A 14,025-nucleotide genomic window follows, 5' to 3' on the forward strand; every position below is an offset into this window, starting at 1 on the left:
CACTGACATTGAATTATTGACTCTTTCAGTTCAGGGATGAAACCACTTCTGAATCAATCTGAATGGATTGTGTTATTTTGCATTTCATGGTATATTTATCTAATCCATACATACCCCCTTTCCCCTAAAAATACCAATATAAGGTATCTTACCAAAAGTTTTGCTAAAATTTAGATAAACTGTGTTCAGAGTTATCCATCTGCTAGTTGTACTATATTCTTTCATCTATCAGTCTTGAAATACTGTCAAAAATGTTATTTTGGCATTTCATGTTCTTGACGAAGTCATGTTGGCTCTTTGTAATAACCATTTACTTTCTCAATGTTTGCAAACTATTTTTTTAATGATCTGTTCTCTTCTTTTATTTTGAATCTAACTCCCAAATCAAGATAATGTTTGTTTTTTTATAATCATGTGGCATATCTACCACGTCCAGTGATCTGTCAGTTTTTACTTCTGGTGACTCAGCAGTCACATCTCAGCATTCACATTGATACAATACTAGTTTGGTTCTTTTATGACCTGAGGACTTAGTTTATCCTGGCAAGATCGAGGATAACTTGGTCTTTTCTTAATAATTATTTATTTATCTTGGCTATCAACTCATGGTGGCCATTTTTATTTTGCTATTTCCAGTGTATTGTTCCTTAACCTTTATAGAGTAAAGAGAAATAACAGTTAAACTGTATTGCTTTCTCTGATATTAACTATCATTAAACTATCTTCCCCATGTAAATGTTTTATACTTTCTTTAAACTTTTATCCCTTGTATTGCTAAAATACCTCATCATTATTACCAATAGCTTGCCTCACATGCTCTACTGCATTCTGTTAATATTCCTGACAACATTTTTGTTGTATCATGTTATACATTTATTTTATCATCTGTTACACTGCCTTATTTCTATCCATAATAAATTTGTTTTTTATCTATTTGTTTATGCTTCCTTTGCATTCACAGCAATCTCTTCAACCAAACCTAATTTCCCTTTTTATTGGATTTCTTTTACACTGTAACACTGATTCATTTTTTTTATTTTGGCTGACTTCCCTTAATGTCTTTTTCTCCATGGCATCCTATCTTTCCTCTAACACTTTTGAAATCTGCTTTCTTGTCATCAAAACAGAAATTTAAAACTATTCCCAATTTTCTTCTGTTGCCCTTATAGAAATTCTAGCATAGAATGACCAGCTCTCTCTTCCAAGATTCCAGTCATTTCTATTCCACCAAATATTTCCTTTCTGTTACTGGGAATCTTATACAGAATAGAATTTCCCCCCATTGGTTCACACTTATGAAGGATGAAGTTATCACTAAGATAACAGTGATAATCAGTAAGTGAATTGATTTCCATTAATAGAATTTGTGAGCCCTATCTGTCAGTTCTCTGTCAGTTCAGGACCTCTTTAATCACATTGAACTTTCCCTGGTAGGTTTCTTCTGCTGGGTTATGGAAGTGGAAAAGTGTCTTTTTTATCTCTACAACTGAGGCAATGGTGTAAGTGGGACCAGCACCTGTGACAGAAAGGGATATCCTTCCAGCAGGAAGGCCTTAGGATGGCCCCTCCCAACAATACTCAATTTCATCCATCCTCTTTCTTCCTATTGGGGATCCCAGGTCTGGAAGATTTGCATATCTGGATTGCCTTTCCCTTTTGTGCTGTGTATCTGATTGCTGTTATGGGAAACATCACCATCATTTTTTTGATACAGACTGAACGGAGTCTCCACCAGCCTATGTTCTACTTCTTGGCCATGTTGGCTGCCATTGACCTGAGTTTATCCACGGCAACCATTCCAAAGATGCTGGGCATCTTCTGGTTCAAACTGAAAGAGATAATGTTTGGTGCTTGTGTCACCCAAATGTATGTCATCCATATGTGCACCAGCTTTGAGTCTGTGTTACTTGCAGTCATGGCCATTGATCGCTATGTAGCTATCTGCAATCCACTGAGATATACTATGATCCTCACCAATAAGATTGTAGTCATTCTGGGAATTATCATTATAGTAAGATCTTTACTCTTTATCACTCCATTCATATTTCTCATCCTGAGATTGCCTTTCTGCAGTGCTCAAATTGTTCCTCACACCTACTGTGAGCATATGGGTATTGCTCGTTTGAGCTGTGCCAGCATCAGAGTGAATATCTTATATGGACTGGTGGCTTTTTCTGTAGGATTTATTGATATTTGTGTGATTGGTTTTTCCTATATAAAGATCCTTCACACAGTTTTCTACCTTCCATCCTGGGATGCCCGGTTCAAGGCTCTCAACACCTGTGGCTCTCATGTCTGTGTTATTCTTATCTTCTATATCCCTGCCTTCTTTTCTTTCCTGACACATAGATTTGGTCATAATATCCCTGGCTACATCCATATTCTTCTAGCCAATATGTATGTGGTAGTTCCACCCGCACTCAATCCTATCATCTATGGCATCAGAACCAAGCAGATCCGAGAGAGTGTTCTAAGAATAGTTAATACCAAACGTTTCTAATGCTAAGTTTCAGGAAAATAGTGCCATTTCTTCCTAATTTTATTACCTTTTATAGTGGCCCAGTGTTCTAATGTTAATGATGCTTAGAGATCTATTATGAAAGATAGTTCATCATCAAAAAAATTGTGAATTCAGAGGATAAATCCTGAAATTGATGCCAATATCAGAAGGGTTACCTCTAAAATATAGATATGATGGTGAAAACATATAAATATTTTAAAGGAATGTGATAGCTCAGGTTTCAAGGAAGTGTAGTATCTCTGGCTTAAAAACATTGAATCTTCTGCTACATTAAGTTGTAAAATGATATCCATGAATATCAGTTACAAAGAACAACCGGGGGATCTCTATAACTCAGATGGGAGGATGGAAGTGGGACCAATACCTCTCATAGAGAGGAATAGCTTTCCTGTAGTAAGATTTGAGTGAAGAAGAATTTATTTAAGAAGAATTTCATATAGAAATATGATGAGGAGAATTGAGAGATAAAGTGAACCAAGAAAAAAAAATGGAGGAATAACAGAAAATAGATGAGAAAGAAGAAAAAGTGAGAGTAAGAAATAAATGAATTGTGGCCTATAAGAAAAGACAGAATGATGTTTTATGTATATTAGAGATCTAACAAGGCCTATTCCCCAGCCTGGAAATATTAGACAACTTTTTTCTTACAGGAAAATTTAGAAGTATTAAAGATGTAGATACAGGACTGGACTGAAAGATGAATGTAGCTAAAAAAAAATTACAAAGGTCAGAGCCTTGAAAAAAATGCTTGTAGTTTTTAGGGTTGAAACCCACAGAGACATCTTAGAAAAGTCTAAATTATAATTTTAATCTGTATTGTCACTTGAAGTAACCTCAGTGGGATTCATTTATCTCCTGAGAAGCTAATAAATTTTGAAAATTCTTAGAAGAATTCAGGCAGCCTCAGCTGTCTGAAATGAAGAAGACATAATCACTACTTTTTATGTCTGGCTTCCTTGTTGGGTACTTTTGTCTTTGCCCAAGTTTGTGCTCCAGAAATTGTTTCTATTTTTCCCAGTTGTCTTAACCTCGAGGATTTCAACCATTTAAAGCGAACCTGTAACTTGACTTTTTGACTTTACTTGGTCACCTTCTGATTCAAACTAACCCTTGCAAAACCAGTCAGGGAATACTACTCAGCCCCGTGCCTTTTACCTAATCATAGTCAGCATATATTCATGACCTATTTGGCTTGAGTCAGCATGAGAGTGACTATCTTATATGGCAGTGTTTGTCTCAGGAATTACTTCTTGCTCCTTTGGGGAGTTCTCATTCAGGGGAGAATCTACTCTGATCTTCTAGGAGCCTTACATAATCACAGAATGTAGAAGCTAGAAAGGATCTCAGAGGGACTACAATACAACAAAATATTGTTGGGTCTACCTAGTCTAATTCATACTCAATCAACACAATCTTTACTATACCTGGAATGAGTCATGATCCACCTTCTGCATGAGGACTTCTAGGACTTAGGTGCCCATGACATCCAGACACAAATATTTGGGACAATTCTAATTGATATGATGTTTATCCTTATATGAAACTGCATGTGGAGAGGCATAAAGCTTCTCTAAAAGCTTCACTCCTAATTTGAAATATAACAGAACAAGTCTAATTCCTTCCCCTCTGAAATTGTTCCATCTGCATTGTATATATCTTGTATAAGCCCAGTTTTCAACATGTTGTCTCCTCCATTAGAATATAAATTCCTTGAGGGCAGATACTATCTTTTAATTCTTTGTATCCCCATAGTTTAAAAAAATCCTGGCACAGAGTAGACACTTAGTATATGGATTTTTATTTTGTAATTTTCTTTGTTAAAGCTAAATTAAAACTCTGGTCCTTAATTTCCATAGAGTTTATTAATGTTTACTTGAGTAAAAGAAGGCAGACAGATAAAGAACTATTCTGAACTAGCCACATGGGCACTCTTCTCATGGCTTTCTCAGCCATTGACCTTATAAGTCCATGTCCAAGGGAATAGAGAGCCCACTTCCTGGAACCCCCTCTTTTATATCTTCTCCTTTACCTCTGGAACCTAACCTGATCCTTTCCAGGTCATATGCCTAGGTCACTGTCTCGTGATCCACACTGGAGCACACTCATGTGACATAGCACATGCAGTACACAGGTATGACCCCAGTATGTGATCCTGGGAGGAGGGTTCCCTTCACACATTTTCTTGTTATTATTTCTTATGTTGCTGTTTCCCCCCTTTTTTCTATCCTTATCTTCCTTCTCTTTCTTTCCCTCTCTCTTCCCATAAATCTGTCTGACTCTTTCTGATTATTAATCTATCTATCTTTGTTCCTGTCCCTTCACCCCTCTTTCTTTGGCTCTGTCTCTCAAGATTATATCAGCATAATAATCTCTTGATAAGGAAGATCCTCTACAGATTACTTGGGGATGCTGAGAAAGCAACTTTCATAAATCTCAAATTTGAGCACATGGCAGAGGTACGATTTGAATTCATTTGATTGAATTCATAAATTATGAAATCAGAATTTCTGATTCTGAGATGAGCTTTTTGTGCCATATTACCCTTCATAGTTCTTTTAATGCAGTTTTAAACTATGTATCTTTCTTGCCTTCATCTTCATGTTACAGACACTTACTGGCTTACAGGCTCCAAAATAATCCTTAAGTCCCTTGCACATTAATTCAATCAACCAGTCAAAAAGAATTTAAACTTGCCCCCCCATTTATATCTGTAAATCATATCCATAACATATTAGGTGCTACTCAAGCACAGACAAAAATAAGTGCCTGTCCTCAAGGGGTGTACAGTCTATCAGAGAAAATAACATTGTCTAACTAGACTCAAATATTCTGCAATTATGCAATTGATATTCTGAACCTCATTGTAGAAATATATATATGTATATATATATATATATACACATAGTATATATTATTATTTTAGCCTGTTATAATCTTCAGGGCTTGCCTCCTGTATATCAGTTATACTTAGTTTTGCATCATTAGGATTTTTTTATCTTTTAAAAGATATATTATTTTACCAATTACATGTAATAGCAATTTTTCACATAAGTTTTCTGAAGTTATAAGATCCAAACTGTCTCTCTCCTCTTCCTTCATCTTTCCTGGAGATGGTAAGCAGTTTGATCTCGGTTATATACATATGTTATCATGCAAAGCCAATTTCCATATTGTTTATTGTTGTAAGAGAATACTCATATAAAATTAAAACCACCAAAAAAACCCCCCAAATACTATACTTTAATTCCAACTCCAACAGTTCTTTCTCTGGAGAGTAATAAGAGAAGAAAAAGAAATTGAAGGAGTTAAAACAGGCAATGATGATCCTAAACTATCATGCTTTGCATGATATGATGGTATACTTAGAGGATCCTAGAGAATCAACTAAAAAACTAGTTGAAATAATGAATAGGGTAAAGTTGCAGAATATAAAACAAACCCACAGAAATTATTGGCATTTCTATATTTTGCCAAAAGAGTTCAGCAGCAAAAGATAGAAAGAAAAATCCAATTTAAAATAACTCTAAGCAATATAAAATACTTGGGAATCAATTTATCAAGGGAAACACAAGAATTATATGAACACAATTACAAAACACTTTTCATGAAAATAAAATTAGGTCTAAAAAATTGGGAAAATGTTAATTACTTATGGATAGGATGAGCTAATATAACAAAATGTAAATTCTACCTAAATTAATTTACTTATTCAATGCCATATCAATCAAACTATCAAAAACTATTTTGTAGAACTAAAAAAAATAATAAAACTCATCTGGAAGAAAAAAAGATCAAGAATATCAAGGCAATTCATGGGGGAAAATGTGATGGATGGTGGCCTAGCAGTACCAGATGTCAAACTGTACTGTAAAGTAAAAATCATCAAAATAATTGGGTATTGGCTTAGAAATAGATTTCTGGATTAAAAGAGTGGATTGGAGGTAAATGACTTTAGCCATCAAGTGTTTGACAGCTTTGGGGATGAGAACTCACTATGTGACAAAAACTGCTGGTAAAACTGGAAAACAATATGGAGGAAACTAGGTATAGACCAATAGCCTCTGACACTGTCTATGTAAGCCTTGACAAGCCACTTAGCCTCTGTGCACTTCAGTTTCCTCTTCCACAAAATGGGAATGACAACAGCACCCACCCACCTCCCAGGGTTGAGGATCAAATGGCATAACTGTAAAACTAAAAAACTCTTATAGATTGGAATTATAGTTGCACTGCTAATGTACTTAGGTCAGTGCCTGGCACAGTCCTGATACTACTTTCTGAAAACTCCCACTCTGTTGGAGAAGATAAGGACTATGGGCTGAAGAGCAGGACTGATTTAGGAATATATAAGGAACATTTCCCCAGTGACAAGGACATTGTTGGGGGAAGTGAGCACTATAAACTTCTTGAGGGGGGCACTACTTCTTTATCAGCTCCAAGGTTATTTCTTTAGTCCCAAGGCTATTCTATTAGCCCGTGGGCCATTTCACCAGCCTAGGCTATTATACTGTCTTTAAAAGCTTCTTCAAATAAAATTCTTTCATACTCCTGGATTGAATGGAATTCTGAGTCTTCCATTCTTGGGGACAGACCTTGCTACACACTTGGGTGTATTTTCTCACAACACCTTCAGAGTAATCCTGTTGAGGGAGAGATACAATCTACCAGGTTATAGAACCCATAGCTGATGATGAAGGCACAGTTCCTACTATCTGGAAATTCCCAACTTCCTAGGAGATATGACCCTTTCTCAGTGACTTAAAAATCGAATGAACAAAATATCCATACCATCATATTTTCTAACTATTAATCAATCAACTAGAATTTGTCAAGTGGTGCCATGTGCTAAACACTATTCTATTTTCTGACAATAAAAAGATGAGAGAGAGAGAGAGAGAGAGAGAGAGAGAGAGAGAGAGAGAGAGAGAGAGAGAGAGAGAGATGAGAGAGAGAGTTTCTGACTTGAATGTGATTACATTAAACTAGAATATAAAGAAAATTACAGAATGTATATAGTTACAAAAATGCAGATACTGTTTCCATTGAATACATTAATGGCAAGCATGCATCTCAATGATAGATGATGACTGATACTCAAGAAAGGCTCTTGGAGAAAGTGAGTTCACTTCTTTCATTTGCAACAGCAACAGTAATCAATGAAGCATTTTCCTTTCAGGTGCCCCAATAAAATTCAAACTGAACAAATTCTTCCTTCATTGTGAAAAGGTTAACTATGAATGGACATGATCTCTTTGAAGCCAAATGTCAACCAAAGAGTTAACTCTTAATTCTGTTCCCAGTGGGTCTTTGTTTTGTAATGCACCAGAGGGCCTGTATGTGTTGTTTGAGGTCCAGCATGATCATCAGACTGGGAAAATGCAAATGAGCAGGTCTGTTATTAATATTCTCAGACCCTTGACTCATAGAGCAATATCTGATCTGGTAAGTCAATGCTTGCATTCTATGTGTTCCCTAGCCTTTTCCTTCTTCCCTTATCCTTTCTCTTCACCCTGGACCTTTAGCTCTCAGCTTTTCAAAAGGACAAACCAGCTATCCTAAATTCAAACCTCAGAGCAATCTCTTTTCTTTACTGTTACCATTATCCTTAACCCTTCTTTTTCCTTTCTTCTGTTCCCCAATTTTCCATTTCAATCCCTTTTTTCTACAGCTTGCCTAATTTTTCTTCTTTAATTCATTTTGCACCATATTTTCCTACTTCCACTTTACTCTTATTCCTTTATTTTTTTACTCTTTTCTTTCATTTCCCTCCTTTCATCCTTTATTTCTCCAATCTCTCCTAGTTTTTCTACCATTTCTTCTTTTCACTTTCCCTATTTTTCTTCTTTCCAATTCCCTTTCTTCCCTCCCCCACCCTCCATTTCTTCATTCTTATTTTTTCCTTTTTCTGTTTTCCTATGCTTTCCTCATCAACTTCAGCAGATCCCAGGGAATCTATTCCCTGACTTACTTTGATTTTCCAAATGTTATTTAGAAGTGACAGTACTACTGCAAGACAATGCTATAGGGTGGACATAACATCCAGATGAAGCAAAGGGATATTATGAGTTTCATTTAATAAATAATGGAGAGTTATGAAAACCTTAGACCAGAGGTGTTATATTATCAGATTTATACATAAGAAAGTTTCATCTGTTTAATACATGAAGGATAGATTACAGTGGGGGAGAAATAGAAGTCATAAAAGTATATTAGGAAATTCTTTCATAATTGCAGGCAAATAAGAGTAAGACTCAATACTAAAATGACGAGTAATAGAAATAGACATTATTAGAGTAACAAAATAGAAAAAGAAGGAAAGAATACGAGTTAGAAGAAGTTCTCAAAGCTAGTCAGTGACCAGTTCATGATTTAAGCCCATTTTCCCCAACTTCTAGACCAGTCACCTTCCTGGAATTTACAATCCAATTGAAAAGACAATCTGACTTGGGTAGGAAAAGAAAATAGTATTTAAATGAAGTATAGAGTCAATTTTAAAATGAGTAAGACAGTGATCAATGTAGTTCTATAGTTTGGGGAGTTATTCAGAAAAAAATAATGATCAGGATAAACTGAGACTTGGAAAAATCTTGCTGAGTACAAGAAAAATTGAAAAAATCATGTGAGGAGAAAGAACAAGGAATAAATACGTTCAATGTCTTGGATAGCTTAAATAATTAAACTCCAATATTTTTTCAGTTTTCCTTAATTTAAGAGAATGGGGAATAAGATATATATATATATATATATATATATATATATATATATATATATATATAGAATATAACATTTGGATAGAAGTGTATATCTGTATGCATCTATAATAGACATATATTTAAGATTACTCACATTGCGTCTAGACCTTTCGCAAAAAGATTTTACATAGATAATGAGAAAGTAAGCCTAAAGTTCCTCAATATTCCTCCCTTCCTTTGTTCCTCCCTTCCTTTGTTCCTCCCTTCCTTCCTTCCTTCCTTCCTTCCTTCCTTCCTTCCTTCCTTCCTTCCTTCCTTTCTTCCTTTCTTTCTTTCCTTCTTTCTTTCCTTCCTTCTTTCTTTCTTTCTTTCTTTCTTTCTTTCTTTCTTTCTTTCTTTCTTTCTTTCTTTCTTTCTTTCTTTCTTTCTTTCTTTCTTTCTTTCTTTCTTTCTTTCTTTCTTTCTTTCTTTCTTTCTTTCTTTCTTTCTTTCTTTCTTTCTTTCTTTCTTTCTTTCTTTTTCTTACTTCCTCCCTTCAAAATTTAATCTTTGAATATATTTTATTTTCCCACAGGTCAGGCCCCCAACGAGAATACAACATAACTTGGCAGGATGCCCCATCCCAATAATACCTATATTCACCCCTCTTCTTTCCTACTGGTTGGTATTCCAGGGCTAGAAACTGCTCATATCTGGATTGGCTTCCCTTTTGGTTCTGTATATCTGATTGCACTCTTAGGAAACTGCACCATTCTGTTTGTGATACATACTGAGAAGAGTCTCCACCAACCCATGTTCTATTTCTTGGCTATGTTAGCTGCTATTGACCTTGGCTTATCAACAGCTACCATCCCCAAGATGCTGGGAATATTCTGGTTTCATTTAAGAGAGATTAGTTTGGCAGGCTGTGTGGCCCAGATGTTTTTTGCTCACAATTTCACCACCATGGAGTCAGCAGTGCTTTTGGCCATGGCCTTTGATCGTTATGTAGCTATCTGCCATCCTTTCAAATACACCACCATCCTGACCACCAAGACCATTGGGACAATTGCAGGGGCCATAATCCTTAAGTCTCTGACCTTCATGCTTCCTTTGATTTATCTTGTTTTGAGGTTACCATTCTGTGATTCCCATCTCATTCCTCACACCTATTGTGAACACATGGGCATTGCCAAGTTGGCCTGTGCCAGCATTAGAGTCAATATTATTTATGGCTTGGTTGTAATTTTTATAGTATTTGTGGATGTGATTCTGATTGGAGTTTCCTACATCAGGATCCTTCAGGCTGTCTTCCGCCTCCCATCCCAAGATGCTCGACTAAAGGCCATGAACACTTGTGGCTCCCACATTTGTGTTATGTTGGCCTTCTACACCCCAGCTCTATTCACCTTCCTCACTCACCGGTTTGGTAAGAATGTACCTCACTACATTCACATCCTCTTGGCCAATCTATATGTTGTTGTGCCACCTGCCCTCAACCCCATTATTTATGGTGTCAGGACCAAGCAGATTAGGGATCGTGTTCTCCAAATATTCATCAAAAAATGATTCATCACCACTGTGGTGGGTGTTACTGAACTGGGATGAGAAATTCCATTCTCACCCACATAGAGGCAAGATTAGAAGAGAGCTATCTAAAAGCAGTGAAAGCCTCATCCAACAGAAAGCATGTTGGTCTAATCTTTTATTCTTGATGGTTTTGGTATATAATCATGTTTTGTTAGTTATCTTTAAGGCAAAAATTGGATGGTTTCAAGATGTTTACAATTCACTGCTATAGTCTTATCTAGACGCAAAGGAATAAGTAAGATAGGACTTTCATAGTCCCCTTTTACCAAAGAAATATATGACTATAGTTTTTTCCTATTGCATTTCCCTTTCCATTTGTTTATGTTGTTGGGGAAATATGAATCATTCAAACATTGGAAGAAAATAGATGGCACAGTGGATAGAATTAAAATCAGCAAAATCTGAGTCCAAATCCTGCCTCACACTTAATCAGTGTGGGACTTTAGGTAAACCATTTAAAGTCTCTCAGCCTCAGTTTTCTCACTTGTAAAATGGGAAATAATAATAGTACCTACTTTAGAATGTTGTTGTGAAAATAAAATGAGCATTAATCAATTCAAAGTGAAGTGAGCAGGACTATCAAGATAACCATAGCTATGATATTGTAAAGACAAACCACTTTGAAAGATTTTGGTCATCAAAATGACCAACACAATTCCATAGGACTCCTGGTGAAGCACCTGAAACTAGATATCCTCCTCAAGATAGACATGATGAACTCAGTGTACTGATTGAGGCATTCTTTTTGGGGACATGGCTAATGTGTGAGTTTGCTTTGTTTGACTTTATATGTTTGTAAAGGAGGAGGGTGTATAAGACAGAGACAATTTGAAACTGAAAATAAAATAAAATTGAATGTAAAAAAGGAAAATTGATTGAGATAATTTCTGTACAATGCTTGGTAAACCTTAAAGTTCCATGTGAACATTAGCTAAGTAAAAGACAAAGTTACTTAGAGGCTATTAAAATCAGCCACTTCATTTTAGAGATGAAAAAATGAAGGTGAAGTTAAGTGACTTGCTCAAGGTCACATAGCTAGTAAGATTTTCAGTAATTGCTTGAAACAAAAAAAAACACTGTCATAATGCTTAGCATATTGTAAGAACTTAATAAAAGTTTGTTGATTGACAAAGTAGGTTTCAAACTCAGGTATTTCTAACTCTAAGGCCAGTGCTCTATTCAATATGCCACCTATCTGCCTATATTACTATTATAATTATCTACTGAGTAAGAGAAGTAGTTTTAACAGATTCTAGATTCCTTTCTAAGGATCTCTTGGAAAGGACTTATAGAAAGATGTAATATTTGTGGTTTTTTTTTTTCTGGAAAGAATGTGGAAATGTCAAGAGAAATAGAAATCAAGATCCCACAGGTCAAATAAAAGTCCCATAAAACTTGATTACCATTAGTGCCTTTAGATCTACACAGGCCAAAGGTTGTCTCTCCTCTTGATTTACCTGGGCCATTGATTTTGACAAAGGCCTAGCACAGTGATGGCGAACCTTTTAGAGATGAAGTGCCACCCCGCCTTACCCCACACAGGGGAGGGAGAAAGCTCTCCCATTGAGGTGCTGGGCAGAGGGGTGGGTGAAGTGAGGAATGCCCTCAGTCAATGTAGAGAGGGAGAGGGGAGTGACCCAAGCACTCTGTTCCCCTCCAGCTCTGCCACCTGTGAGTTGCCCACCTTACCCCTGTGTGCTCCCATTGGGCTGCTGGACAGAAGGGTGGGTGATGTGAAAAAATGTCATAAGGCACATTGGAGAGGGGTAAGGGAGGAGCTCCGCCTAAATTCCTCTGCCTTTCTAGTAATGAACTCTGGAGGGGTGGGAGGTGGAGAGAGCAACCATGTGCCCACAGAGAATGCTCTGTGTGCCATCTTTGATACCCATGCCAGAGGTTCTCCTTCACTGGGCCAGTGGATAGAGTCCTGGACTGAGTTAATAAGATCTGAGTGTTTACCATTTAGGTAACCACGAGCAAGCCATTTAAATATTCCTTGTCTCTGCTCCACATTTATAAAAAAGGGGGGGCTTACTCAGAGGCCTCTAAAGTTTCTTTAAGTCTATGATGCTTTGATCCTACAAAGCAGTAAAAATAGCAGACATAGCCTACAAAAACCTAAGAATAAGCCTAGTTAATACATTGGATATATTGTTCTCAATATCCAAACAGTGCCTGGTAGAAGGAAAATATAAGGTAAAGAATGGAAGATAGCTTTGTACAATGGAAAGAACACCCAAGTTTGAACCATTAGCTTAGAGTTGTAGAAAGACTACAGGATAAGAAATTGGAGGGTGTAAATATAAGTCCTACTTTAACATTTACTATCTTTATGAACGTTGACAAGTCATATAACTTCCCTGGGCCTCAATTTTTTCATCAATGATATTTGGATCAGATGATATCCAAGTTTCATTCTACCTCTAAAACTATGATCCTATGCCTGAATTATAATCCTGGCTCTGACATTATAGGAAAACATTTCAAATTTACTTTAGATACTTATTAGCTATGTAAACCTGGGCAAAAGTTTTTCTTCTTTCACCCTCAGCTTCCTCATCGGTGCCTACTTTACAGCACCTTCCTTTCAGTACTGTGGTGAAGATCAAATGAAATAACATGTATAATACTTTGCAACTCTTAAGATATAATGCAAATGCTAGCTATTGTCCATATCATTGTCACCACTACTACAACCACTACCACAACTACCACTATCATCATCAGTCTATAAATAAACTGGTTCATTTTTCCTCAGATATGAAATAAAATAGTCTTCTTCCAAGCACCTGACCTGAAAGGGTAGCTGAGGAGTAGCACAATAGACAAAATCCCCAAAGCCAGAATGATGAGTTCAAATCTAGCTTCAAACATTTATTAACAATGAGATTCTGGGCAAGTCATTTCACCTCTGTCTGTCTCAGTTTCCTCAAGTGTAAAATAGGAATAGTAATGCCTCTTATGGTTATTGTGAGGGTCAAATGAGTTAATATTATAAAACACTTTGATGCCTAACACATAATAGGCTGTTAGTGAATGGGCTTCCTTCTTTCCCACTTGTCAACATTACATTTGTAATGAAGGGAGTGAAATATTATGAAATAGGACATCACTCCTGAGTCTATATTTCCAGGAGGGAGCCAAGATTTCCTGGGTGTCTGACACTACCAGTGACCAATATAGAACAACCACAAAAAATATCATTCTATTTATTTCCTCTATAAGGGATCCATCTATCCTACC

General features: G+C 36.3%; 2 protein-coding genes across 2 annotated transcripts; both read left to right on the forward strand.

Annotated features, from left to right (window-relative positions):
- Window positions 1-1,454: 1,454 nt before the first annotated feature.
- On the forward strand, window positions 1,455-2,641 carry LOC100618631 (olfactory receptor 52E5-like). The gene has a single exon (XM_007491180.2). It carries the CDS (start codon window positions 1,559-1,561, stop codon window positions 2,498-2,500), a length of 942 nt encoding a protein of 313 aa, XP_007491242.2. The 5' UTR covers window positions 1,455-1,558; the 3' UTR covers window positions 2,501-2,641.
- A 7,184-nt stretch (window positions 2,642-9,825) lies between these two features.
- On the forward strand, window positions 9,826-10,761 carry LOC103100592 (olfactory receptor 52E4-like). Its single transcript, XM_007491181.1, has one exon. The coding sequence runs from the start codon at window positions 9,826-9,828 to the stop codon at window positions 10,759-10,761; it is 936 nt and encodes a 311-aa protein (XP_007491243.1).
- Window positions 10,762-14,025: the final 3,264 nt, after the last annotated feature.

Source organism: Monodelphis domestica, chromosome 4 (assembly GCF_027887165.1).
Source record: "Monodelphis domestica isolate mMonDom1 chromosome 4, mMonDom1.pri, whole genome shotgun sequence".
Lineage (NCBI taxonomy): Eukaryota > Metazoa > Chordata > Mammalia > Didelphimorphia > Didelphidae > Monodelphis > Monodelphis domestica.

Excerpts from the sequence above, each read along its gene's own strand:
- LOC100618631 (XM_007491180.2), top strand. The coding sequence starts at position 1,559 with ATGGCCCCTCCCAACAATACTCAATTTCATCCATCCTCTTTCTTCCTA.
- LOC103100592 (XM_007491181.1), top strand. The coding sequence starts at position 9,826 with ATGCCCCATCCCAATAATACCTATATTCACCCCTCTTCTTTCCTACTG.